We start from the raw sequence: 26,259 nt of genomic DNA on the forward strand, positions 1-26,259 counted from the left end.
ACGTGCGAACACGTCGCAGAACGGCCAACACGTGTCATGGATGGAAAGAAGAGGGGTAAGCTCCAGTGTTACGGCAGGGCTACTCGCACTTCAGACGGGTAAATAGTCGACCGATATACGCCGCGTGGATACCCTTTGCCCCGTTTCGCAGAGTAACCGTTCAAAAGGTATCCATTGGTCTCGAGACCGGCCGAAAGGCGGGCGAAAGGTAACCTCGAGTGGCGTCTTTTCACCCGTTGGCTTGGGATCCCTGCCGTGCTCTGCTCAGTCCAGGTTCAGATTCCAGACATCCTGCTTGGCGAATGGTTTGGTTTTCCCTGTGAGTGACTCCGTCAGCCGCCAACTCATGCTGTCATGATAGTGAAGATAAGAAACTAACCACCGACAGGGGGCGCCAGGCTGAGGATTCACCCTAAATGGCGTGTTGAGGCTCCTCTGCCAGACACAGCTTGTGATGCTCCTGCACAGAGATTTGTTTCGGGTAGAGCAGACTGGTTTGACGGTACTGTGAATCAATGAACATGTACTCGAGTACAAATTCAGCATTCGTGGCATGAGCGCCCGCCCGACGGTCGGGCGCTGTCGGGAGTCGGGAGGCCGGTACGATTTCCGGACGAGATCCGTTGAGCCGCGCTCGACGTCCTGGACGCGCTCGCCACCGCCTGTTCCGGACCTTGGACGTTATGCCCCCAATCGCGCTCAGCTCGAGTCACCTTCTGGCTTGCTCTCAACCTCCATGTCCTTAGCCCGCACCACAAGGCTCGCCCGCTGTCCCCGCCTCGCGACTAACAGACCACCGAGTCTTGCGCGACCATTCTCTGCGGCTGCACCTCCAAGGACGCGTTCGTCAGGACATGCTCGTCGTCTGGTCGCTGCTGGCCTGCTCTCCTCGACCGTAGCCGGCGTGTCGCTGTATGCGTACAAGAACGGCTCTGTGGTCTACGCTGATGCCGAAAAAGTCGGTCAGGAGGGGAAGGGGAGCGTTTCGCAAGTTCCCTTACCCCCACTCTCCGAGCTCGTGAGGACCTACGTTGTATACACTCTTTGCTCCGTACCGTTCCTTGTGGACTGGTCACCCACAATCCTCGCCACTTTGATGGCGATACCGGGGGTCAAGCAGATCACGGAGGCGGTCGTGCGCGTCACGTTCTTCGACCAGGTGCGTTCCCGCTAGCTTGCGCCCCCGTATGTTGCCTTCATTCACGCCCACTACAGTTCGTTGGTGGCGACCAGGCCGAGGATGTCATCCCCGTGCTGGAACGCCTACGGGCAGAAAACAAGGGCGCGCTCTTCGTGTACAGCGTCGAGGTCGACGAATCAGAAGCCTCCGGAGCAGGGAAGCTCTCGTCTTCCGAGACGTCTTCAGCCCATAAACAGATTGTGCAGGAGAACCTCCATTGCATTGATGTTGCTGCCGACTTCGAGGACCGACATGCATCCGGTCCCGGGAAGGGCACTTGGGTGGCTATCAAGCTGGTGAGTAAAGTAGAGACGGCGTGTGGTCTGCGAGAAACTCACCCGTCCCTGCTCTTGTGCACAGAGCGCAATGGTGCCCGACTCGGATTCTATGCGTAGACTATCGAAGTTCTTGGTGGACAACCGGCCCCGTGGCAATCCTTATGTGCCATTCCCTGGATGCCCCCAACCATCCGACTTGGATGTCCTAGCTTCAGGCACTGCGAATGAAACGCTCACTGCCGCGGATATTGCTGCCCTACGCGAATTGCGGGAGGATCTCGCAGTAATTTGTGAGCGTGCTCAGGCGCGAGGCATTCGTATCGCCGTTGACGCAGAACACAGGTACGCTCGACCATGCTATCCATGATGACCACCACTGACGCATAATTGCATTCAGTTGGTACCAGGTACACTAGCTTTCATGAAGTGGAACGTTGGGCTCTGACGTTCAATGGTTAGCCTGCAATAGACGCCTTCACTTTGGACATGATGCGCAAGTTCAACAAGCTCCCCAAGCCCCAGAAGTCGTCCTGGTTTGGATCGCCGAAGCCTGTTGAAGCGCCTTCAGGGGCCCTCCAACCCCTCATCTACAACACCTACCAGGGATACCTGCGTCGGTGCGTCCAGCGGCGTTATGGCAAAACCTTCTAATCGTCGCTGACAGTGATGCATAGGACACCAGAATATCTCGCAGAGAGCATCGCGGCTGCGCGCGCCGAGGGCTACGCGTTGGGTGTCAAGCTCGTGCGTGGGGCATATCACCCACATGAGATGGAGATCCACCGAGCTGCGTCTGCCTCTCGCGCTGCTTTGACTGAGTCTTCCCCTCGCTCTGGCACCCATGACTTGTCGATCTCGCCCGATAACATGCCGCCGGTGTGGCTGACGAAGGACGAGACGGATACGTGCTACGAATCGTCCGTTCGTTTGCTCATCTCACTGGTCCGGGAGGATGTTGAGGCATGCAAGCGCACTGGGTCTCCTCCGTCAATTGGCGCGATGTTTGGGACGCACAATTGGGGTAGTGCGAACCTGATCGTGGACGAGCTCGTGAAGCAAGGGCTGGCGAAGGACGAGGGTGACGGCAAGGTCTCCGTCAGTGACGAAGCTATGCAACGCGTTTCAGTTGCTCAGCTCTATGGTGAGCACGCTGCGATTGTCTATCAGGAGCATTCCTGATACTGACAACGACGTAGGGATGTCGGATGAGTTGACCAACCACCTCGTCGAGCGCGCCCGTGCTTCTGCGCCGTTCGTGCTCAAGTACCTGCCTTACGGTAACCTGGCGGAGGTTATGCCCTACCTCAGCCGCCGTGCTATCGAGAACAAGTCCGTGCTCGGTAACGGCGGTGCGGCTCTCGAGCGCAAACGCGCTGCATCTGCCATCTGGGCCCGCCTCTTCGGATGAAGCATCACGAACTCTCTTGGACTAGAGAGGAATAATTGGGGTTATATCCTGGATAAGCACGGTGTCATGCTAATGCTTATACTACAGCTAATTTGTAGGTAGAACATGTACTCGATAATCTGACGTTTATCTTGGGCTATTTCGGGCGAACTATCCCAACGCGTCAGGAACCACGTGACCGTGTATTGACCGGGCTTCCGGGCCGTTGATAAGTTCCGACACAATCCGCTCTATCGTACGGGATTCGTACCTGGAAGCTTCGCTACATTCTGCCGCATGTATGGGTCCAGGGTGAGTCCTATGTTCAATATTCTGCGAGTTGCTTGCATGGGTGATCAGATCGTGTTGACATTCGATACTGCAAACATATTGACCAGACACCTCGGACTCAGTCGTATCTCATGAGAACGACGGACCACGGTTAAGACGGACCTTCGGCTCGAGATAGAACAACACCTTATCGCCGCCACCGGCATGCGGGGGTACCAGATTCCAAGGCATCTCTGCCGGGGAGCTCCCTATTCGCCTTTGAGCCAGTGAAGCCTGCAAGACGCACCGTACAGTACGTACATCAGGCGTGATCGACCATTCAGCCGGACACGATGCAGATGACCTCCAGCCACGCAGATCATGCTCGTCTGAGCACGGGATCGTTCCCCGCTCCTGGCCCGACCTCGCCTGCAGATACAAGTTACAACTCAGACTCTCACCTCGCGGCCGATCGGCTAACCTTGTCTCTCTACCTCCCATTATGTCGTCCTTCGCGCTCGCAGGCAGACTTCTCTCGAAGGGCCGCTCCACCGCGATATGCACCTCCCTCTCGTGGAGGGCACGAGCCGCATCGACCGCCACCAGTACCTCTGCGCCGTCATCTCCGAGATCCCGATTCTTCAGCGTCCGGAGATTGACCGCGCTGGGACTGGTGTCTGCTCTGGGGACCGGGACGTATGTGTTCCTGCAGGACGCGCGTGCGGGCGCAGAGGAGGTGGCAGCGTTGAACCAGCGCAACCCGGTCGGGACGACGGCGAAGCGGGAGAGGCCGCAGACACCGCTCTCGACGCTGATCAGGACTTATGTGGTGTATTCGTTCTGCTCGGTGCCTGCGCTGGTGGATTTGGCCCCGACGATCCTTGCGACCTTGTCTGCTGTGCCGGGCTTGAAGCAGATCACGGAGGCGTTCGTTCGTGTGACGTTCTTTGACCAGGTGAATTTCCTGGACACGTATATGTGAACTTGTGCGTGAAACTTATGGTGCTCTGTTAGTTCGTAGGAGGCGACACGGCGGAGGACGCGATCCCGCTGATCGAGGACCTGCGAGCGCAGAACACCGGATGTCTCTTCGCATACAGCGTCGAGGTCGACCAGGACGAAGCGGCCGGGAAAGGACCTGCGCAGGAATCGAAGGCGGCAACGTCTGTGTACAAGCAAGTTGTCCGCGAGACGATGCATTCCGTGGACGTCGCTGCCGACTACGAAGACAAGCACACGACTGGACGCACTGGCAGGCGAACATGGGTCGCGATCAAGCTGGTCAGTCCGATTATATGCGTTCTTGTGTGTGAAGTGCTGTGCTGACGGGTTCTGTATACACGTACAGAGTGCTATGGCACCGGATGCGGAGTCCTTGCGTAGACTTTCGCAATACCTGGTCGACACCCGTCCACGCATCACCCCTCCGGTAGCGTTCCCTGGGTGTCCCTTGCCTACGGACCTAGATGTGCTCTCTTCGCCGTCGGTCGCTGGCCCTCTGACGGAGGCGGATATCGCGGCCCTCCGAGAGCTTCGTGAAGATCTTATCGCTATCTGCGCTCGGGCCCAGGAAAGAGGTGTCCGTCTTATCTTCGACGCGGAATACAGGTGGGATCGGATGCATCTTGCTGAGTATCTGTGCTGACGCTGGGCTGGCGCTGTTCCGCGAACAGTTGGTACGAGGTAGGGTCGATTGTCGCGGCTTCCTCGTGGTCGGTTCAGAGTGTCTGATGTGCAATGGTGTGGGCTTGTAGCCTGCGATCGATGCGTTCACGTTGGACATGATGCGGCTGTTCAACAAGCTGCCGGAACCGCAAACGAAGAAGTCATCTTGGTTTGGACGTAGGGAGCAGGCCGTCGTACCGCCCTCGGAGAGCGTGCAGCCGCTCATCTATGCGACGTACCAAGCTTACCTGCGGCGGTGTGTATCAGCGATCCATATAACCTGTGTTCTCAACAAAAGTAACTAACCGTTCCATTTAGCACCCCAGAATACATTGCACAGAGCATCGCGGCGGCCCGAGAGGGAGGATATTCGATCGGTTTGAAGCTCGTCCGCGGCGCGTACCACCCACACGAGGTTGCTGCCCACCTGGCCTCGGGTGGGTCCGACGGCAAGCAGTCGCTCTCCATCTCCCCAGACCCTGCGCCTCCCGTGTGGACGGAGAAGGCCGACACGGACGCCCGGTACAATGCGTGCGTGCGCGAGCTCATTAAGGCGGTGCGTGCGGACGTGGGCAACGCGACGCCGACCGTTGGCGTGCTGTTCGGGACGCACAACTGGGAGAGCGCCAAGCTGATCGTGGATGAGTTAGCCAGGCAGGGCTTGGGCCAGATGGATGCACAGGGCGTGGTCCATGTGGGGGACGAGGCTGCGGAGCGGGTGACGATGGGGCAGCTGTTTGGTGCGTATCGGGCTGATATTCTTTCGTTTGAATCGAATTGACGATGCTGATTGCTGGGAGTGCAGGCATGATGGCGGTGTTGACGAACTACCTTGTGGACCGGATCCAGTCGTCTTCACCGTTTGTGATCAAGTATATCCCGTACGGACAGCTTTCGGAGGTAAGCAGGCGTTCCTGTCACGTTTGGGGAAACCGTACGACGGTGGCTCTGGGTCCTCTCTCTGATCACGCCCCTTGCTTCTTGCTCCGACATGTAGGTCATGCCGTATCTGAGCCGACGGGCCATCGAGAACAAGTCGGTTTTGGGTAATGGGGCTGCGCAGGAGGAGCGCAGGCGTGCTGCGGCGGAAATCCTGGCCAGAATTTCCGGGTAAATTTGGTGCGTTTCTTACAGAGAAATTGGTGGTGGTCGGGCGAATCGTGCATGGTGTGATATAGGATGGATTATGTTCGGATCGGAACGCTCACATAGAACGTGCTGGGCTGTTGTATGCATACATCGTTGTACATTCTAGAGCTATACCTTGGGGTCCTGGATTTGTGCGGTCACAGCCACCGGCGTTGGTGCCCAATCAATGGTGCTAAGTTTGCGTGGCCGCCTTGAGAGCCTCGACTACGACCTCGGTCATGGCAATCACACCCTCTTCCTCGAGTGTCCGGCCAATGAGCTGGAGCCCTACCGGCAAGCCGTGGAACAGCTCCGGGTCGTCTGCAGAATCGGAGCAGGTCACGTCACCTTGTGTCATCCACACCCACGCGCATGCAGCAAGGCGGGGAGCATATGGGGTAGCGGAGAGGTCCAAAGGAGCACTTACACAATTTGTACACCGCCTCGTCCTCGTGGTTGCGGAACTCGTGCGGGGGCATGGGCCTGTCCAGCGCCTTGTCGACGTGTGTGACCGGGAAGACGGAGGCCGTGTAGTCGAGGTAGTTGCAGAAGCTGGTGTAGAAGTCGTCCCTGTTGCTTGTGCTCAGTCTAGTCTAGACGGATCGAGAGAGGGACGCGAAGGAGCGCGACGCGTACGAGTTGCATCCGTGCGGGCATGCAGCGTATGCTACCGCAGGCGAGATGATTGCGTCGACTGGCCGCCCGGTGCCTGTCCTTGAGACCGTGGCCTCCCAGTGGTCGAGATGGGACTTGCGCAGGGCGCGCTTCTCCCTGTGGAGTTGCCACAGCTGATCGCGCCCACAGAGCAAGTTAGCGGGTTGTGCGATCAGCAGTGGGGGAAAGAGGGGACGGGCGCACTTCATAGGCGGAGAGGTGGCGACGCTCGCCAAGAATCGACCGCGCCAGGGGCTGGTCCAGTGCATACTCGTGCGCATCCGTGTCGGGGCTCATGGTTTGGATGAGCGGCTCGCCCGAGAGAGCACAGTCGGCGAGGTAGTCGGTCCCATCGTCCGCATTGAATATGCTTACCTGTCGCATCGCCACGGGAAGAAGCTCTGTTAGCATGCATGCGGGGGACAGAATGGAGGAAGAAGGGGGTTGGGAAGCCCGGTAGCTCATACTAACGCCAATCTTGTAGATCTCTATGTTTCGATGGTTCTCCCAGTCAATGACTGACGCGCGACAGGTGAGATTCGTCTCGACCGCCGGGTGAGAAGGGAGCTGTGCTCACCCCTGTGGCCTGCTGCCTCCAACGCCTTCTTCGTCATCTCGAGCGCCCTCTTGAGCGGGGGGTGCGGCTTAATGACCCCGTTGTCCCACATGACTGCGAAACAGAGCTTGGCATCCCGGCCGCCATGGTCTCCGAGCTGGTACTCGCGCTCGTTCCACTCCTTCCGAACGCACAGGGGGTCCTTGCGCCACGGGCGTGCGTCGATAACCGCCTTGGTGAAGGCCTTGACGCCCTCGAGCGAGTTGGTCATCGGCCCGAGCACGGAGGAGATGCTCTCCTGACCCTCCTGCGAGTTCACGGCGTTGCAGTACGGAAGCCGCTCGTACGAGGGCCGGAGCGTGTATAGACCGCAGAAGGTGCTCGGGATTCGGAGAGATCTGCCAAGTGTCAATCAGCGCGAGCTATCGGTGGCACTTCACGGAGTGTGAACGCCGTAGAAGTTGAACTCGGAAGGGGGGCCGCGGGAGCAAGATACGGCCGATGGACGTACCCGCCAATGTCGGTGCCTACGCCGAGAGGACTTCCGCGCATTGCGACAAGTGCACCTTCGCCGCCGGAAGAGCCTCCGGGCGTCATGTAGCGGTTATAGGGGTTCGTCGTCCGCCCGAAGACATGGTTGTACGTCTCGCCCCACTAGGGACAACGCTGTATGAGATTGTAGTGTGAGGGGAGGAAACTTGAATCAAACGCACCTGAAGCGTTTGAGGCACATTCGTTCGTACGAACGGGACCGCGCCACATTCGTACAGGATCTCGACGAGTACGCTGTCGGATTCAGCTATCCGTCCAATCCAGCCGGCGTAGCCTGCGTAAGACAGCACTCAGCAACACGTTCGCATTTATATGCTTGCACCTCGATGGGATGATCCACGCGCCCGCGACCTGTCACTTCGGCGAGGGAAGGCGCCTCGTGTGGTTATGAGAAGGATCCGCGAAGAGCGCCTCATCAGGAGACCTCGTCGCCCAGGAAGAAGAAAAAATACAATGATTCTAGCGCATACTGGTCGAAGGACCGGATGCCAGTCGCTGTGATACGTACCCATGATGGTTTCCATGCCTTGGAGGCAGAATTGGTCCTTGAGGGAGATTGGAAGGCCATGCAAGGGTCCGATCACTTTCCCGTGAATCTTCAAATAGTCATCAACTTCCTGAGCACGTTTCAGGGCACGTTCAACGAAGATCTCTGTCAGGCAGTTGGTCTACGATGGAAGATGGAGATGGGTCTGCTTAGCTCCGCCAGTGCACGAGATAGAAAGACGCACTAGTTGATGGGCGATGATAGCTCGCTTGTAGAATGCGGTGGTGACCTCGACTGAAGACCACTCGGCAGTGCGTAACCTGTGGAGAAGAGTCTGCACATTGTCAGTCTCTGTGATTTCGAGCTCGCGAGGAGTGAGAAGGCCGCAATTGCGGGGAATGTCGAGGACATTGCGTTGCTCGTCAGGCGGAACGTGTATGATCCACTGCTTGGGGATGGCGTCGAGCTGACGTTGTTTGCGGGCCGCGCAGAGATCTCGCCAGGACGACATGAGTGCAGGGGCCAAGAGCGTTGAGTATAATCCGGTCCCGCCGGAGCGAGATAAGATAACTGAGGACGATCTGAGATCCCCGAGAAGGCTTCTGGCGGGTCGAGTGCCACAACCACATGTGTTTTTGCGTCATGTCCTGGCGACATGGACGGCGACGGTGCTCAATGTTTCTCCACTTGGTTTGTTCTTTGCTCGTGCGGGCATCCGCACGCCGAAACACGCACGGCGATGACATCGTACCCCAGTCCCTGCGCTGTTCGCAACGTGCATGATGCTCGCAGCCAAGGGAAATAACGCGGTCGAAAGCGGCATAGCTCGAGAAGACCGTGATCGTTCTCTGTCGGAACCCCAGCTCGGCCGGACATGAGCGCAGAGGACTGTATTATTGGCTTCGGTCCCTGGCCCGAGCTTCTGGTCAGAGCAGCATTCTCAGAGCACTCCAGGGCGGACCGAGGGCAGCGCTGAGCGACAGCCTACAGGAAATACAGCTCAGGCTGCGTTGGATCTGCGTGGTGCTGGTGCACGCGAAGGTTGTGATGGTTGCGGACCTAACCGGTTGACTGCTGCGGACGACGAGGGGGAAGTGTGTGGCCATCAGCGGTCAAGCGCTGGGACGCCTCGGGTCAGAGGTCTTGAGCCACACTGGTTACTGTCTGGATATCCAGGATATCCTCGCCGTAAGACCGAGTAGAGGCCCTCATGTTCTGCTGAGCAGTGCGTATTATTCTGCACGCACGACGAGGGAAGAACGGGAGGAAGAGCTCGAGGACGAGGTCGGGCAATACTTGAAGGTGCCTAATGCGGAATACGCAAGAATCAGGAATTATCGGATGTTTGGCGCTATTTGCGGCACGGACACGGGAGGCGCCTGTGGTGACGGTCGTCGTTGTCTGGCCCGTCGTCCTTGTCGTTGTCGGCGTTGTCGTTGTCGTCCCCTCCGTCGTCGCGCGCAGCGACCACCACCCTCTCACCGTCTTCTCTTCCGTTCTTTTCTTCTCTCCTTAAAACCCTTGCTCGGACTTCTGTGCGTGAGCTTGAAGCTGACCAGACCGTATCTAACCCTTGTCTTTCCGCCCTCCTCGCCCTCGACACCAATTCCCATTATCTCCGTCTGCAAGGCCAGCCAAGCCCACCCATCTTCCGCTCGTCGCGCAGTCCATGGCCGTTCTTGCGCCTCAAGACTGGCATCCACCTAGAGATCACAACATGGACGCGCCCTCCCCAAACGCCATCAACTCAGCCGTACCCCGTCAGCGCTCCTCACCCGCGAACGAGCATTCTCTCGCCCAATCTCCCATGTCCCAGCAACAACCTTACCCCTACCCCGTCCAGCAACAGCAGGCGGCATGGTCTCCTTCGCCCCAGCAGTTCTACCCTTCCTTCTATCAAAATCCCCATCAGCAGCCCTACCCCATGCACGGCCATCCTGCTCACCCTCAACAAGGCCAGATGCCCTACTACGACCCGGCCAACGCCCAGCTCGCTCAGTGGGCCTATCAGCAGGCGATGATGTTCAACGCTCAGCAAGCCCATCAAATGTCCCAGATGTCCCCCATGGGTAGTCAACGAGGGCGCAACGGCGGGAACCCGACTCCCGACTACTTCGGCCAGTCTCCCATGGCGGGCTTCAGTCCGTTCCCGAGCGGGACTCCTCCTCCCCATCCTTCCCAGCTCCCACTGGGCTACTCTCCTACTCCTTCCGAGCAGGGCTCCCAGTATGGTGGCTATCATCCCTACCGCCGCCCCCAGCGCCATGGATCGGCCAACCAGGACGACTGGCGCTCCGGATCACAGCAGCCAGGTCCCTTCAAGCCTCCATACGCGCATGCAGACGCTGCCGGTTCGTCGACTTCGGTAAATTCAGGCTCATCCCAATCGGGCAGCCAGCGGCAACGCACAAACAGCAACCAAGGCTCAAGCGGTGGAGGTAGTGGCTCGGGCACGCCCACTGGCCACTCACATTCCAAACAACCGAGCAACAGGTCCACGTCTTCCGTTCCCTCTCCCCCTCCCTCCACCAACGGCTCCGCGCCCCGAGTCCATCAGCGCACAGGTTCGTCTTCCTCTAGCGCCTCTGCCCGTCCCCCAGCACCCTCTACCACGACGACGCCATCTACCCCTACTGCTCACGTCAACTTGCGAAAACCGTCCCCCTTGTCTCAGGGTACGTTTACGGCAGCAGAGAAGCGTATGTCGCGGGACGATAGTGACCTCGCTGCGATGATGGAGCCCATGGGTGAAGGTCGGAGCAGAGGTCTCAAGGGGCGGCTGCGGCGGGCGCTCTCCCTGAACGCCAACGCTACCCTCCATGAGGACGACGAGGATGACACTGCACATGCTACCCCTCGACCGAGCCAGTCAAGTATGAACTCGAGTGCGACTCTCGCCATGGATGACGGTGACTCGACTGCCACGGTGCAGAAGAAGAAGTCTCGGTCGTTGTTCAACAACAAGTTCAATCGGTCTACGGATAACATCTCGTTGTCATCCACGATGTCCTCAGCGTCCATGGTAATCCGCAAACTCGGTTCGATCGGCAAGCTCGCTCGTCGCAACTCGCTAGCAGGCATCACCTCGCTGTTCAAGGACAAGAAGGACAAGGACGATGAGGAGGGAGGCACGGGCAAGAAGGGCAAGAAGAAGAAGGGAGAGAAGGGGGTTGCTGCTGATCCCAGCGTGTCGCACGTCACCGCCGAGCTCGATCGCTCTGACTGGAATTCAAATCCGGAGATGGCTGGCCTCAGTCCTGCTGCTCGTCTTGCCCGCCAGCACACGCTGAAGACCAACGCCGAGGCCGCTGCTAAGGCCAAGGCGGAGGCGGAGGCACGTGCCGCAGCTCAGGCCCAGGGTGCTGCGTTGCCTACTACCTGGGAGAAGAATACGACCAACAGGCAGGGTGACTCTCCTGCCAAAGTTGGGAGCTCTTCGCGAGTAAACGAGAACGGCATGCGGGTTGTGGTCGAGCACGACGACTCGGACAGCGATGAGGGCCACAGCGACGCGGGGCATGATAACCATGCTCACAACTACAGTATTGAGGGCTGGGAGGATGACGAAGACTGGGGTGAGGCGCACGAAGAGGAGGATGTCACCATCCGGCAGGCGTTGGACGGCACCAACTTGGAGGACGAGGAGATGGAGCCGTGGGCAATCAATGTCCGCAGAAGCATCGAGCGGACACGGAAGCCTGCGAAGGGTATTCTGAAGAGTGCGTAGTTTGTGCTATTGGCGTTGCTTCTCTGATTGTTTTGTAACCCCACAGAACCGGTAGATGGATCAGACTACAGCCAGGACAGCTACCTTCCACCCAACCCCGCCTTCACTAGAGCACGGTCCAACTCGTATGATTCGGCACCACCGTCGAACGAGTTGCCGCCGCTTGGTCACCTCCCGCCTTCGGACCCTGCGCAGATCGATGGACTACACAAGTCTCATGGGCCGACTCCGACCAACGGTCACTCACCACAGAGTTCTGGGACCTTCCTCCCCCCATTATCCTTCGATGCGAACGGCTTGACTCTGGAATCGCCCAAGCAAGATTCGGCACCTGCAGAACGCGCGAGCACGCCTGTGGCAACGGAGAAGGGCTCGCTCTTCAATCATCCGAACTCGTCTGCCCCAGCGCTCTCCATGTTCTCGAACAACCCGCCCACACTTTCGCATCGCTCCGCCACGGCACCTGCAAAGCGTCTGGCATTCGCCGCAAACCTGTCTGTATACGACACGTTCCCTGCGGCCGTATACGACAGGCGCAGTGAGCCGGCGACGTGGAGCAGGTTAACGCCGGCGCTGGCGCAGCGTATCAAGGAAGAGCTGAACTCCTATAAGATGGAGGAAATGGAGGTGCACGCCGCAAGTCGCGTACAGTACGTTGCTCTCTCACCTTCGTCCGATCTCGGTGCTGATGCCGTCCGTGCCCTCTCAGTACGCAGTTCTTCGTATGACGTTGCGGACGTGATATGGTCTTTCTCGTCTTGTCGCTTTAATATTTGCTGTCCATCTTCTCACTCTGACGACATACGAAACCACAGTCCTAGTGCGAGCACTGCCCAATGTTTATTTCCTGCATCGTTCTCCCGTGGTCCAGCTTCTTCCTCGATCATTATCTTCTATTTTTCTCACCCACCCCATGACCCCCCCGCTCCCCTCTACGTTCTCGTGCACGACGCCCGGCTTTTTGGATCAAATATCCGTGGTCTTTGATCTCACTCAAGTTATAGTATACCCCCCAATCTCACGTGTAATACTATGACGCACGTCGCCTCGATTCGCCCTCACCGGTCCCTACAATACACAATATACACAGTACACGGACTCGATGTACGCTGTGCCGTACGTCGTCCTGCATCTCATTCTCTGCGTTCCCGGTCTCTGATCACATACTCACCCCATCATCCCACACGCTCGTTGCATTTGACTCTCAGATCTCTCATCTTTTCTCGCTAGGTAGTCGTAGTCGTAGTCGTAACGGTATACAGTACAGTGGTAGACATCATGGACGGACCTTCTGGGAGATAAGTCTTTGTTGCTGCCGCGTTTTCAAACCCCTCCATCCCATCCCCCATCCCCCTTCCCTCATTCCCCATTCCCCCTCCTGATTCGTGAACCCTGCCATATTTCTTTCTTTCGGACGTAGTGTTAGCCCCACTAGCATACGCAGCTGCTGTCATCTGCTTGTCTGCCGTGTCGTGTCGTGTCTACTACATTGCTGCATGCATGCTCTCATATGATTCTGTTCACACTCGATCCTGACCCGGCCGCACGCACATCCATTTGTACCGGTACCGACATACATCGCACTGCATGAGGTCCCGCGTCACCATCCGGCTTGAGTATGTATCTGTTTTCTGGTGGTCCGAAGTGCCCTTGATGTCTCGTATCGTATTGCATAACCTATTAATCTATCACTGTTGATTATCCTCAAGCGTGCAGTTTGGCTCGTTTCACCACAGGGGGCGCTGCGAGGTCGCCCCGGTGTCCGATCTTGAGTCGCGGTCGTTCAAGCACATACCTTCCAATGGCGCAAAATGAGTCTATCACCACGAGCTCGCAAGGGCATGCCAGAGCAAGACAAGAAGAGTCATACAGTCATGCACATAGTCTAACATAGAACGGGTCCATCCATATATAACATTACATCCCCGTATCACATCCTGCAAGAACACAGGTCGACGGAGGAGTCACCCTGACCTGACTCCTGAGAGGCCTGAAGCCGAAAGACGACTCCTACAGGTCAATCAGCAACGCCTCCTTCCTCTCCGGCTCCGGCGGTGCATACTGGGGAACGACGTTCGGGACCTGCGGGAAGCTCGGGAGCGGGACGGACATCTGCTGGAGCTGCTGGAGCTGCGCGGGCGCGTGCGACGAGGAGGCGACGGTGTTTGAGCGCGCGAGGTAGCCGTTCGCGATGGGTTGCTGCTGCTGGTAGCCAGAGAGGGTGTTGTGGCGGGAGAGTGGGGGTGCGGAGGGAGCTTGGGTCTGCGGGGGCTGCAGGTGCGGTTGAGGCTGAGACTGCACGGGAGGCGCTGGGGGTGCGGAGGCCGCGGAGGGTTGTTGGAAGGATACCGGTAATGGTGCGGGCGCAGCGGTGGGGGCTGCGCCGTACTGGGGTACGCTGACGGGTGGAGGCGACATGGCACCGTAAGGCAGGCCTTCCTGGCCATACCGCGGCTGTATCGAGGGCGAGCTCGGCGAGAGGATAGGAGCCGTCTGTGGCTGGAACATCTGATGCTGGGGTTGTTCCGCCGGGGGAGATGTGACATAAGTACCGTTTGCTTGAGGGGCAGGCGTCGGGGAGAAGTAGGATGTAGGCTGTACGGGGGTTGCCGGCACTTGCTGCGAGGGCTGATGGTGCCATTGACTGTACGTGCCGTTGACGGTCTGATACTGGGGGGCGTATGCACCGGTATCCTGCTGCGGGACAGCGGAGGGCCCTGCTCTCCACGAAGGGCGCGAGAGCTGTTCCGTGAGGAGCTTGTCGTACAGCTTCACTGCTTGCGAGAGCTTCTCGTGCATATCAACCAGCATCTCTGGAGGAAGGGAATGAGGAAGAGGGAGCGTCAAGCAAGAAGGGGAATACGCACGTTCTTTCCGACTTGTGTCGTTCAAGCCCATAGCAAGCTTGGGTCGTAACGCATTGGCCTTATCAAACAACTCAGTCACCGCCGGATACCTTGAGAGATCCCTGCCCCCTTGCGCCTGGACCTGCTCCACAGTCTGATTAAAGGTCAATATGGCATCCTCCTCCAATGGCTCAAGGTCGTAGCTCGGAATTTGCGGGGCCCTAGGTTTAGGGGTCGCACTCGAAGGGGGGTATGATTGAGCATAGCCGGGACCGGGGGAGGATATGTAGGGAGATCTGTCCGACACGTCGATCACTATGGGAGCACTGGGCTTGGGCGCGTTCGCTTCACGCAAGCTAGCTTCGATGGCGGCCTTGAGGTCCGGATCGTCCTCCTCCTCACGAGAGTACGAGGACGACGCGTACGAGCGCGTCGCTCGGTCGACCAGCGGCGGCTCCGACGATTGCCAAGGGGACGGAGAGGGTACGTAGCCCGGACGGCGGCCTCCAGCGGAACCAACTTCTTCCAGCGAGAGCTGGATAGCCCTTTGAAGTTCTGAATCATAGAGGTCGCGTGCAGAACGATGTCGCGAAGTGGAGACGCTCTGGGATGGCCGGTGGGTCCTAGGTCATGTAGGCGTTAGGGGAGGGAGGAAGGTAGACGCGACGGGGACGTACTTCTGTGCCTTCTTGTTCAACAACGTATAGCAGATATCGCAAACGCGGACCTCCTGTGCGATGCCAAAATGGGGTAGTGGCATCGACTTAGACGAACACTTCTGGTCATACACCCGCCCGCAATTACGGCAGTGATGCTTGCGGTTCGTGAATGTGAAGGGGTCGCGACACCGCAGGCAGACGTCTGAGTCAATCCATTCCGGTGCGGTCTGCGTGTCCACCATGGCAGAGGATGTGACGGCAGGATCACGAGGAGGGAAGTTGAATCCTGAATGGGCGACCTCTCAGACACAGCCCTTGGAGCGACAGAACCAGACATGGCCACATTTTGCATCGGGTTATAGGCGGAGCGTATGGTGCGAAGCTCATGCACGAGACTTACCGAGGTCTATTGGCCAACTATGTCCAATCTCGTGCTTTTCCGCACTACTGACCGCCTATCGTCCGATACACGATGCGCCTTTAGCTCAGGAGTGCTCACCTTCGCGCTGCAGCGTCTTGTACACCTCTCCTACATAACTCAGGTTCGGCTTGCCCTCAAACGCGGTGGCCCAGTCCTGTGTATACCGGAGAATCTTGTTCTTGACGTCATGATTGAGTGCGGGCATCTTGAGTATTGAGACGAGGTTGTCCATGAACTCGCGCGACGCAATTTCGGCCAAGAACGCGTCACCGCCATTCTTGACGCAAACGTCGGTCAACTAGGAATCAAGTTAGCAAACACGCGTCCTTGGCTGCGGCGTAGGTACATACGCTGAGTGCAAGGAGCTGGACGTTGGGGTTCTTGTGTCCTAGTCGACGCTTCAAGGCACGCATGGCGTCCTTGGGTGGCACAGACTTGGAGCGGATCTGGTCGCATATCTCGAGGTTGAGTGCAATGTCTTCTGAGCCGCTTGGCAGCAGCTCAGACGTCGCCTTGTCTAGCATTCAAGTTCCGGGTAAACAAACACGTCGCCCCGGAGAGCGAAAAGAGGACATACCGATGGCGTCGTCGAGCTGGGACGTGCCCCAGAGAAGTGAACTGAGGTACGAGGACATGATAACGAGGAGAAAGAGAAAAGGTGGTCGTAGTTTGGCGGAGAGTCAGTCAGCGTCTTGCGGGCTGCGGGGTCATCGTACACGCGTGACGTGATGCAGAATGCGCCCGTGACCGGGTGTGACTGGGCGTCACGAGGGAGCGGTCCCGGCGTCGTGAGCGTTGGCTGAGTCCACCGCTCCTTGTCCTCGACCACGTCGACGACGCTGGTCTCCCCCCGCTCCTCGTCTCTCTGCCCCGCTCTCTTGCTTTCCTGTATACCTGGGGCCATCTCTCTGCTCTTTTGACGGGCTTCTCCAGCTCTCGACGTCTTCTGCTCCCGTCTCCTGTCGCTCGCCATGCTTGGTCACCAGTTTGCGTATTCTGCGGCACCCGTCCGCAGGGTGCGAGAGGTGCAGTTTGGTATCCTCTCCCCAGAGGAGATAGTGCGTTTTTCATTCGCTTCTGCGCGCATACCACGCGTTTCTGACCTCCAACGGCAGAAAGCGTACTCCGTCGCCAAAATTGAACATCCAGAGGTCATGGACGAAACCACCCATAAGCCAAAGATTGGTGGCCTCATGGATCCTCATATGGGCACGATAGACCGCAATTTCAAGTGTCAGACCTGTGGAGAGGGGATGTCGGAGTGTCCAGGGCACTTTGGGCATATCGAGCTGGCGAGGCCCGTCTTCCACCCTGGTGAGTGGCAACCACCCCTGTTTGGCCCTCGCGCCCTCTGGCTCTAATGTGCGCCAACGACAGGCTTCATCGTGAAAGTGAAGAAGATTCTGGAGTGCATATGTGTAAATTGTGGTCGTCTGAAGGCTGATAGCGTGAGTGATTAATTCTCTCCTCTCGTTTCGCACCCCACCACCCAATTTTCTGGGGGCTCTCTCCGATTCCATGGAGAACCCCAAACCCGCATCGCGTCTGTTCTCGACAATCGAGGCGTTCTTCCACCCGGACGCGGGCCGCGCGCGTTTTCGATCGCTTGATCGCCGCGCGACCCACTACACACGTCCGGTCATGGTTGGGCACGCGGTGCGTGGTGAAATGGGGGGCTGAGCGAGGAGTGCGGAAACATGAGCATCCCGGCAGTCTTCTGCGTGAGCTGCTATGTTGGATAACCAACTGCCCTCCCTGTGACGCAGGAAAAGTGGCACGTTTGGCTTCGGCACTTGAGACTCGGATTCCGTAGCCCCCTGTTGTATCTCTTCTTGCTGTTGTACTCGTGCGTCTGAGATACAAGCAGCTCGCTGCTTTCCGTGGTTTGATCCTGACCATTGCTGACATTTTGAATTGCATATCTCGCTTCCTGCGACCTGTAAGTCCAACGCCGAATTCGCTAGCCGCATTAGGCATATTCGCGACCCCAAGGCCCGAATGCAAGCTGTGTGGAGCTTCTGCAAAGGCAAGATGGTTTGCGACCCCGATGAGCCCGAAAAGGAAGGCGAAGGCGACGAACAGGATGAGCCAAAGAAAGGCCATGGCGGCTGCGGCGCTCAGCAGCCTCTGATCCGGAAGGAGGGCCTTAAACTCTTCGTTCAGTACAAGCGTGGGAAGGACGAGGACGAGGTTTGTTGTTTCATCGCATGTCTGCTCTGTCCTGTACTCACTTTGCGCAGGAGATGAAGTCTCTGCAGCCGGACAAGAGACTGTTCCCACCTCATGAAGTGTACACCGCGCTCAAGAAGATTCCGGATTCGGACCTACACCTTCTTGGGTTGTCGGTCGACTACGCGCGTCCGGAATGGATGATCCTCACGGTCCTCCCAGTACCTCCTCCCCCTGTCCGACCTAGTATCGCTGTCGACGGTGGCACGATGCGTAGCGAGGATGACTTGACGTACAAGCTGGGTGACATCATCAAGGCATCTGCCAACGTACGACGGTGTGAGCAGGAAGGAGCACCTGCTCACGTCATCAACGAGTTCGAGCAGTTGTTGCAGGTAAGTATCACCTACTTCTCTACACCGGACACCAGAACTTATCATCCGTAGTTCCATGTGGCGACGTATATGGACAACGACATCGCCGGTATTCCGCAAGCACTCCAGAAATCTGGACGTCCAGTGAAGGCTATCCGCGCTCGTCTCAAGGGCAAGGAAGGTCGGCTGCGTGGTAACCTCATGGGGAAGCGTGTCGACTTTTCCGCGCGTACCGTCATCACGGGAGACCCGAACTTGGAGCTGGACGAGGTCGGCGTACCTCGGAGCATCGCCATGAACTTGACATTCCCGGAAAGAGTGACCCCGTACAACATCGCGTATCTCCAGGAGCTCGTGCGCAACGGCCCTACAGTATACCCAGGTGCAAGATACGTCGTTCGTGACACTGGCGAACGAATAGACTTGCGGTACAACAAGCGTGCGGACGCCTTCCTGCAGTACGGGTGGATTGTCGAGCGACACATGAAGGACGGCGAGTGAGTGACGCGAAGTTGTAATTGTTGCAGCTCTTTCTCAACCTGATTCCCACAGCTTTGTGCTCTTCAACCGGCAGCCTAGTCTGCACAAGATGAGTATGATGAGTCACAGAGTTAGGCTGATGCCGTACTCAAGTGAGCATGTCAAGCGTAGTTGTCGTTATATATTGGCTAATCTCGTTTGCACAGCATTCCGTCTAAACCTCTCCGTGACGCCGCCCTACAACGCCGATTTCGACGGTGATGAGATGAACATGCACGTACCTCAGAGTGAAGAGACACGGGCAGAGTTGTCCCAGATTGCCTGGGTACCGCGACAGGTATGAGGGTTCTTCCCATTCCCAGTAGTATGTACTGACCGTGTCACAGATCATCTCGCCACAAGCGAACAAGCCTGTCATGGGCATCGTGCAGGACACGCTCTGTGGTATCCGGAAGTTCACTCTGCGAGATACATTCTTGGACTGGACGCAAGTCCAGAACATCCTGCTGTGGGTGCCGGACTGGGATGGCAGCGTGCCTACCCCCGCGGTCATCAAGCCGAAGCCGTTGTGGACGGGCAAGCAGATCCTGAGCATGTGCATCCCCCGCGGGATCAACATCTTCCGTTCGCCTGACCCGAAGTCGAACAACCCGGTTTTCGACGATGGCATCATGATCGAGAACGGCGACGTCATCTTCGGTATCGTGGAGAAGAAAACGGTCGGTGCTTCCCAAGGTGGTCTCGTTCACGTCGTGTTCCGCGAGAAGGGTCCCGAGGCGACGCGCACCCTCTTCACCGGTCTTCAGCAGGTCGTCAACTACTGGCTGTTCCACAATGGCTTCAGTATCGGTATCGGCGACACCATCGCTGACCACAAGACCATGGCCTACATTCAGGAGCAGATTGCCATGCGGAAGCAGAACGTGCAGCAAATCGTCGACGATGCCTACCATGACCGGCTCAAGCCCTCTCCGGGTATGACCATCCGCGAGTCTTTCGAAAAGAAGGTCGAGCGCGAGCTCAACTTGGCCCGTGACCACAGCGGTCAGTACGCGCAGGAGCACTTGAAGGAGGACAATAACGTCAAGCAGATGGTGGTCGCCGGTTCGAAGGGTTCATTCATCAACATCTCGCAGATGTCCGTCTGTGTCGGCCAGCAGTCCGTGGAGGGCAAACGTATCCCCTTCGGTTTCCGTCACCGCACCCTTCCACACTTCACGAAAGACGATTTCTCTCCCGAGGCTCGCGGCTTCGTCGAGAACTCGTACCTTCGTGGCCTGACTCCTCAGGAGTTCTTCTTCCACGCGATGGCTGGTCGTGAGGGTCTCATCGATACCGCCGTCAAGACCGCCGAGACTGGTTACATTCAGCGTCGTCTTGTCAAGGCGCTCGAGGATGTTCAGGTCTGCTACGACGGCACGGTCCGCAACTCGCTGGGAGATCTCATCCAATTCGTCTACGGCGAGGACGGTATGGACGGCGCGTTCATCGAGCGGCAGAACATCGAGACGTTCGCTCTGAACAATGCGCAGTTCGAGCACGACTATCGCGTAGATGTCACGGACCCTACGGGCGGTTTCCTCCCTGGTGTCCTCCAGGTCGGCTTGGACGACAGCTCTCTGGAACTTCAGGCGAAGCTCGATGAGGAGTTCGCTCAGCTCTCCGAGGATCGTCATTTGCTCCGCTCCTGGATCTTCCCCCGTACCGACCCTTCCGCTCCGCGCTACCTCCCTGTCAACCTGCAGCGCATCGTGCAGAACGCGATGCAGATCTTCCACATCGACAGGAGAAAGCCGAGCGACCTCGAACCAGTGTACATCATCGACTCGGTGCGCGAACTGTGCAGCCGGTTGATCATCGTCCGCGGTGAAGGCTACCTCTCGAAGGAGGCACAGGAGAACGCGACGCTGCTCTTCCGCATGCATGTCCGTGCTACGTTCGCCGCTCGGCGCGTCCTGGAGCGGTACCACTTGAACCGCGAGGCATTCGAGTGGGTGTTGGGAGAGATCGAGGCGAAGTTCAACCAGTCCGTTGCGCACCCTGGCGAGATGTGCGGTACCCTTGCTGCTCAGTCCATCGGAGAGCCCGCGACGCAGATGACGCTCAACACATTCCACTACGCTGGTGTGTCGAGTAAGAACGTCACGCTCGGTGTACCGCGTCTCAAGGAGATCATCAACGTCGCGACGAACATCAAGACCCCGTCGCTCTCCGTCTACCTGGAGCCCGAGATCGCGAAGGACGCAATCCACGCGAAGAACGTGCAGCAGGAGCTCGCCTTCACCTCACTGCGCACGGTCACCGCTGCCGTCGAGATTTGGTACGACCCGGATCCGAGCTCTACCATCATCGAGGACGATGAGGACTTTGTTCACGCGTTCTTCGCCATCCCCGACGAGGAGGTTGAGCAGAAGTTGCACCTCATGTCGCCTTGGCTCCTCCGTCTGGAGCTCGACCGTGCCAAGATGATCGATCGCAAGCTCACCATGACCTACGTTGCGAACCGAATTGCACAGAGCTTCAAGACCGACTTGTTCGTCATCTGGAGCGAGGACAACTCCGAGAAGCTGGTCATTCGTTGTCGTGTCCTCGGCGGCGCGGACAAGGACGAGGAGGACCTGGGTCAGGTCGAGGAGGATATCTTCCTGCGCCAACTCGAGAACACGATGCTGAATTCGGTCGAGCTGCGTGGTGTTCCGGGTATCCAGCGTGCCTTCTTGCTCGAGCACGACAAGATCACCATCTCGCCGTCGGGCAGCATCGAGGCGCGGACGGAGAAGGAGTGGGTGTTGGAGACGGACGGTGTCAACCTCAAGACGGTCATGTGCATCGACGGCGTCGACTTCAAGCGGACGTACTCGAACTCTTGCGTGGAGATTTTCGATGTCCTGGGTATCGAGGCGGCGCGTGCGGCCATCATGCGGGAGCTCCGTGGTGTCATCGAGTTCGACGGTTCCTACGTGAACTACCGTCACCTCGCACTCCTTTGCGACCTCATGACGCATCGCGGTACACTCATGGCTATCACCCGCCACGGTATCAACCGTGCCGACACTGGAGCGCTCATGCGTTGCTCGTTCGAGGAAACGGTCGAGATTCTCATGGAGGCAGCGGCGGTTGGAGAGAAGGATGACTGTCACGGTATCGCGGAGAACATCCTGTTTGGACAGATGGCACCGATGGGTACGGGCGCGTTCGATGTCGCACTCGACATTGACATGCTCAAGGATGTCATCGTCGACCATCGCTTGCCCGTGCAGACGATGCTCGCGGCGCAGGCCGACGGCGGCATGACTCCTGGCCAGGTTGCGATGACCCCGTACGACAGCAACTCTCCGATGTGGGCGCAGGATGTCTCGTTCAAGGGCGAGACGGCAGCGTTCTCACCGCTGGCGGTCAATGGTGGCGAGGAGGCTCCAGCGAACTACAACCTCATGGGCTTCGGCATGAGCCCAATGGGTGCCGGTGCCATGTCTCCCGCCGCTGCAGGGTACAGCCCCAGCTCGCCGAACGCGTACTCCCCCACTTCTCCCTACCTTGCACAGTCGCCGTTCGCGGGTGCGACATCGCCAATGGGTACCTCGCCGTACGCAACGTCGCCATTCTATGACCATAGTCGGGGTGCAACGTCGCCGACGTACTCGCCGACGTCGCCTGCTCTTAACCTCACATCCCCTGGCTATTCTCCCACCAGCCCACGGTACTCTCCGACGTCACCGTCGTTCTCCCCCACCTCTCCCCGTTACAGCCCACAGTCTCCGTCCTTCAGTCCGACCTCGCCTCGTTATTCGCCAACGAGCCCGTCGTTCAGCCCTGCATCACCGCGGTATTCGCCGACGTCCCCGGCGCAGATGTCGCCCACGTCGCCGAAGTACTCTCCCACCTCTCCCACCTCACCTGCTTCGCCGCGATACTCACCTACCTCTCCAACATACTCACCAACCTGTAAGTCGCATTTACTCTCGTGCCTGTCGTGCCGATGCTAACGATCTATTGCTAGCCCCTGCATATTCCCCCGCCTCTCCTGCGTACAGTCCGACGTCGCCACAATGGTCGCCGTCGAGTCCTGCGCAGAACACGAATGGATCCACGAACCGGAACCATTCGTACAGCACTTCACCGTCCTGGGACTGAGTAATATAGGATCTTTGAACTTAGTACCTCCTCGTATCATCTCGTTATCTAGCTCTCACAATGCAAACATGTAGATTAATGACCATGGGTATCCTATTCCTTGTGCGGTGTATTGCTAACTTCCGCTTGAGTGCGTGGATGATGCTGGGTACTGCTCTCATCCCAAGTTTCAACCAGATTAAAAGAGCTCTTCGGTGTAGCAGACATCAATCCTAGCGGTATTGGTCCAGTCGTTGTGATGATCGAGAATACAAAGCCGGCCACTTTACAGAGCAAAGATAGAACGAGCGTAGAATACAAGTAAGGTACTTTTGCGAAAGACACGCTGGCCTCATCGCATGAGTGCGAATCTGTCTCTAGCCTTGATGTTCCGTCTATTGTCCTCTTCCCGCAATTTGCTCTCCAAAGCCGTGAATAGTTCCTTCGCATACCGTTCACCAACCTGAGTTTTACATGTCAGTAGCGTCTTGGATAGATCTAATGACCAACACCAACCGCTATGGAATCTTTCAGATCTTTCAGTTCCAGTTCTGCTGGACCAAGTAGGCGCATGGACTGCAAGATTGGAGGCGCAGATGGCGCGAAAGAGAACATCAGATGCAGGCGCAGAAGTATTGACGCTTCTTCTGCCAGTGTTGCATCCAGGAGATGCACTGATGGGAGCTGAGGATTGCGTGCTGTAAGAATAACATAATAACATATGTTTGCTTCTTGGGAGGAACATACGAGGTTCAACGTGACACAGATGGGCCATTTGTCCCGACCGTCGAGTACTTCTCCCTCATCCCAGTAGTCGGGAAGCTCGAAGTCTGCCGCCGTCCGGGCCATGTCTCGAGTGTCAAACCCACTGGTACCTTCGTCAACGTCCATCGCGCCTGGAGCATCGTTCCTTGAGGACTTCAAAGTTTCAGGAGCACGATACTGGACAGCGCGAGTCCGGGGCACTTTCGCATCCCACAGTGCGGCACGAGCCGCCATGAAAAGCGCGTCGACAACATTCCCTGCGTCAGACAGAACAACCGCATCAAGGTTGAGGAGCCAAGCTTTCTTTCGCGGGATGATCGTGAGGTTTTTCGGATGTAGGGAGGGATGTGCGATGGTCTGCTGAAGAATGACGCTGAGGTCGTGCTGCAGTTCGTCCAGTGCGTTTGATGAGAGATGAGAATATGCGGCTGGGGAGCTACCTTGCAGGAATAGACGTGTTGGACCTCAGTGAAGCGAGAGCGAGGGATTTTACGCACCAAGTGACCGAGCAAACTACCCGCCCGCCGTCGACTCCATCTCCAGTCTCGACATCCTCCACCTCGAGCTTCACGGCCGCGACAACCTCTGTCCCACCGCCACCTTCGCGTGCCATCTTTCCAATGTTAAGTCTTGCGCTACCATTTGCTAATGGCGCCACACCCGTCTCTAGGAGGACAGTGCGGAAGTCGAGGAGACCACGACCGTCCGCGCGTAATGGAGGATGCGCCTTGAGTGAGGACTGGATGTACGCGCGTTCCGACTTCGAGAGCGAGACGGCCGCCATTATTTGCAAGCTTCACAAAGTAGTTGACCGCAGCGTTGAGATCGAGAAGAGGATATGGGAAGTAAGCAAGCTGCAGAGCTACTCCAGGGCCGAGGAAGAGTTGGTCCAAAAGCAGGCAAACCAGCGGTGCAAAAGCGCGTGGGCGTCTCGTCGCGTCACTGAACATCCGCTCCTTGCACCTGTACTTTATTCACCTCTGACCGGGTCCTCCATCTATACTTCACATCTCGAACTCGTGTCTACAAAATGGTACGCTTGATGTGATGGCTATGCTTGACACAAGTGCACCGCGCTCATACTGCTTCTGCTCCAGGCTCGTAATGAGGAGAAGGCACAATCCATGCTCTACCGGTTCCGTGAGGCTCAAGCCGCCGAGCTTGGGCTGGGGACTCGCAGTGACCGGAGACCGCGCATGGCCAGCGCGTGCAAGAGCTTGCGAGAATGCGAGAGGTGGAGAGGAGAAATCCTGCGCGAGATTAGCAGGAAGGTGTCCAAAATCCAGGACGGTGCGTCATGCAACACATTTACGCGCATTCCCCCTTGTTGAGCACGCCCTGTCCATGCTTGACAGCCGGCCTGACGGACTACGAGGTGCGAGACCTGAACGATGAGATCAACCGGCTTCTGCGCGAAAAGCGGCATTGGGAGAACCAGATAGTTGCGCTCGGAGGCGCGAACTATCGGCGCAATGTGGCCATGTTGGACGACGACGGGAAGGAGGTACCAGGGACAAAGGGGTACAAGTATTTCGGACGAGCAAAGGAACTTCCAGGCGTGAAGGAACTGTTCATGAGCAAGAAGACAGAGGAGGACGAGGAGAACAAGGTTCAGAACTACTACAAGAAGTTCCAGAACCAGGGCCCTGCATATTTTGGAGACTTGGACGAGGCGGACGGGAAGCTACTGGAGTATGAGATGCATGCTGAAGAAGAAGGTACGTATCCCAAGTCCGCTTGTGTTTGGCATTCTCCCCTTCGCCGTGGCACAGTTGGTGGGCTGACGTGTTGTTATCATCGTCGCGCTCGTGTGCTACCCTTTCTACCTCTTACCCCATGCTTGGGACCTATTTTCTGATGCTATAACACTTTTAGAATGGGAGGACGCGTATAACCACCTCCGCACGGTACTTGGCCTTCCAACGGACGAGCCCGTTCCCCCAATACCCCGTCCCGCGAAACAACACGCAGCCGTCTCCATCACAGATGCCAGCCAAGCAGGTCCTCCCGAACCCAAACGCAAAGCCCCAGACGAAGATGGCGACGTTGAGATGGCAGCCGATTCCGAGGTCGTAAAACGCGCAAAGACGGATGGCGCACCACCACCGCCTACTTCCGGGGCCTCGACCGAGGAGGCAATGCTCGCCCACGCGAAGCGGACGGCAGCGTACATCCCCATTCTTTCGCCGGAGATCCTCATGCCGCCGAAGCTTCCAACTAGGGAGGAGATGGAGGCGTATCTGCTGGAGCTGAGGAAGAAGGCGTTGGTAGAGGAGTACTTTGGGAATGAGTAGTCGGTTCGGCTTTGAGGCTGTGGCTCCAGACTGCTAGTGTATTTGTATCGTAGCTCTTTCATGATGCCTACCCATAACCTGCCTGCTAGCTCCCTCCTCGCTGTGTTAGGGTGAACTGTAGCGTGTAGCTTGTCAATTCAGCGGAGATAAAAAGAGAAAAAGTAATTGGACGCTGAGGGGTTTGAACCCTCGACCTCATGCAATTTGCAACCGAAGTGCAAAGCAGGCGCGCTACCACTGTGCCAAGCGCCCTT

The 26,259-nt window shown here is 57.6% G+C and overlaps 8 protein-coding genes and 1 non-coding gene across 9 annotated transcripts; 5 read left to right on the forward strand and 4 right to left on the reverse strand.

Annotated features, from left to right (window-relative positions):
* Positions 1 to 736: 736 nt before the first annotated feature.
* On the forward strand, positions 737 to 2,866 carry L226DRAFT_469481 (FAD-linked oxidoreductase; the record flags this gene model as incomplete). The annotated part of the gene is made up of 7 exons (XM_067676225.1): positions 737 to 1,159; positions 1,216 to 1,476; positions 1,541 to 1,800; positions 1,856 to 1,865; positions 1,918 to 2,075; positions 2,133 to 2,599; positions 2,655 to 2,866. 7 exons carry the CDS (start codon positions 737 to 739, stop codon positions 2,864 to 2,866), a joined length of 1,791 nt encoding a protein of 596 aa, XP_067531387.1.
* A 390-nt stretch (positions 2,867 to 3,256) lies between these two features.
* L226DRAFT_221237 (FAD-linked oxidoreductase) lies at positions 3,257 to 6,021 on the forward strand. Its single transcript, XM_067673001.1, has 9 exons — positions 3,257 to 3,428; positions 3,486 to 4,070; positions 4,130 to 4,396; positions 4,464 to 4,723; positions 4,789 to 4,798; positions 4,870 to 5,036; positions 5,099 to 5,520; positions 5,586 to 5,680; positions 5,778 to 6,021. The coding sequence occupies exons 2-9, from the start codon at positions 3,618 to 3,620 to the stop codon at positions 5,892 to 5,894; spliced, it is 1,791 nt and encodes a 596-aa protein (XP_067531388.1). The 5' UTR covers positions 3,257 to 3,428; positions 3,486 to 3,617; the 3' UTR covers positions 5,895 to 6,021.
* Positions 5,941 to 8,671, reverse strand: L226DRAFT_538627 (general amidase; the record flags this gene model as incomplete). The annotated part of the gene is made up of 10 exons (XM_067681534.1): positions 5,941 to 6,229; positions 6,336 to 6,478; positions 6,545 to 6,696; positions 6,767 to 6,937; positions 7,034 to 7,080; positions 7,140 to 7,516; positions 7,630 to 7,772; positions 7,832 to 7,944; positions 8,179 to 8,338; positions 8,402 to 8,671. 10 exons carry the CDS (start codon positions 8,666 to 8,668, stop codon positions 6,102 to 6,104), a joined length of 1,701 nt encoding a protein of 566 aa, XP_067531389.1. The 3' UTR covers positions 5,941 to 6,101.
* Positions 8,672 to 9,826: 1,155 nt separating this feature from the next.
* On the forward strand, positions 9,827 to 12,612 carry L226DRAFT_574477 (uncharacterized protein; the record flags this gene model as incomplete). Its single annotated transcript, XM_067685051.1, has 3 exons — positions 9,827 to 11,876; positions 11,931 to 12,534; positions 12,594 to 12,612. The coding sequence occupies 3 exons, from the start codon at positions 9,827 to 9,829 to the stop codon at positions 12,610 to 12,612; spliced, it is 2,673 nt and encodes an 890-aa protein (XP_067531390.1).
* Positions 12,613 to 13,710: 1,098 nt separating this feature from the next.
* L226DRAFT_538629 (ubiquitin binding protein) lies at positions 13,711 to 16,485 on the reverse strand. The gene is made up of 6 exons (XM_067681535.1): positions 16,388 to 16,485; positions 16,161 to 16,327; positions 15,889 to 16,108; positions 15,408 to 15,675; positions 14,752 to 15,353; positions 13,711 to 14,697 (listed from the first exon to the last, which is right to left on the reverse strand). The coding sequence occupies exons 1-6, from the start codon at positions 16,443 to 16,445 to the stop codon at positions 13,895 to 13,897; spliced, it is 2,118 nt and encodes a 705-aa protein (XP_067531391.1). The 5' UTR covers positions 16,446 to 16,485; the 3' UTR covers positions 13,711 to 13,894.
* Positions 16,486 to 16,629: 144 nt separating this feature from the next.
* Positions 16,630 to 23,281, forward strand: L226DRAFT_538630 (DNA-directed RNA polymerase II subunit RPB1). Its single transcript, XM_067681536.1, has 10 exons — positions 16,630 to 16,868; positions 16,926 to 17,124; positions 17,188 to 17,258; positions 17,755 to 18,000; positions 18,051 to 18,374; positions 18,426 to 18,850; positions 18,906 to 18,985; positions 19,040 to 19,170; positions 19,220 to 22,778; positions 22,834 to 23,281. Exons 1-10 carry the CDS (start codon positions 16,782 to 16,784, stop codon positions 22,965 to 22,967), a joined length of 5,256 nt encoding a protein of 1,751 aa, XP_067531392.1. The 5' UTR covers positions 16,630 to 16,781; the 3' UTR covers positions 22,968 to 23,281.
* A 17-nt stretch (positions 23,282 to 23,298) lies between these two features.
* L226DRAFT_574480 (ribosomal protein S5 domain 2-like protein) lies at positions 23,299 to 24,495 on the reverse strand (the record flags this gene model as incomplete). Its single annotated transcript, XM_067685052.1, has 4 exons — positions 23,299 to 23,409; positions 23,463 to 23,630; positions 23,694 to 24,147; positions 24,209 to 24,495. 4 exons carry the CDS (start codon positions 24,493 to 24,495, stop codon positions 23,299 to 23,301), a joined length of 1,020 nt encoding a protein of 339 aa, XP_067531393.1.
* Positions 24,496 to 24,674: 179 nt separating this feature from the next.
* L226DRAFT_538633 (Isy1-like splicing factor) lies at positions 24,675 to 26,152 on the forward strand. Its single transcript, XM_067681537.1, has 4 exons — positions 24,675 to 24,744; positions 24,809 to 25,001; positions 25,067 to 25,429; positions 25,587 to 26,152. Exons 1-4 carry the CDS (start codon positions 24,742 to 24,744, stop codon positions 26,003 to 26,005), a joined length of 978 nt encoding a protein of 325 aa, XP_067531394.1. The 5' UTR covers positions 24,675 to 24,741; the 3' UTR covers positions 26,006 to 26,152.
* A 19-nt stretch (positions 26,153 to 26,171) lies between these two features.
* Positions 26,172 to 26,257, reverse strand: L226DRAFT_t232. The gene has a single exon. It is a non-coding gene; the product is annotated as a tRNA-Ala (tRNA).
* Between the last annotated feature and the right edge of the window lie 2 nt (positions 26,258 to 26,259).

Source organism: Lentinus tigrinus (assembly GCF_003813185.1).
Source record: "Lentinus tigrinus ALCF2SS1-7 unplaced genomic scaffold L226scaffold_34, whole genome shotgun sequence".
NCBI lineage: Eukaryota > Fungi > Basidiomycota > Agaricomycetes > Polyporales > Polyporaceae > Lentinus > Lentinus tigrinus.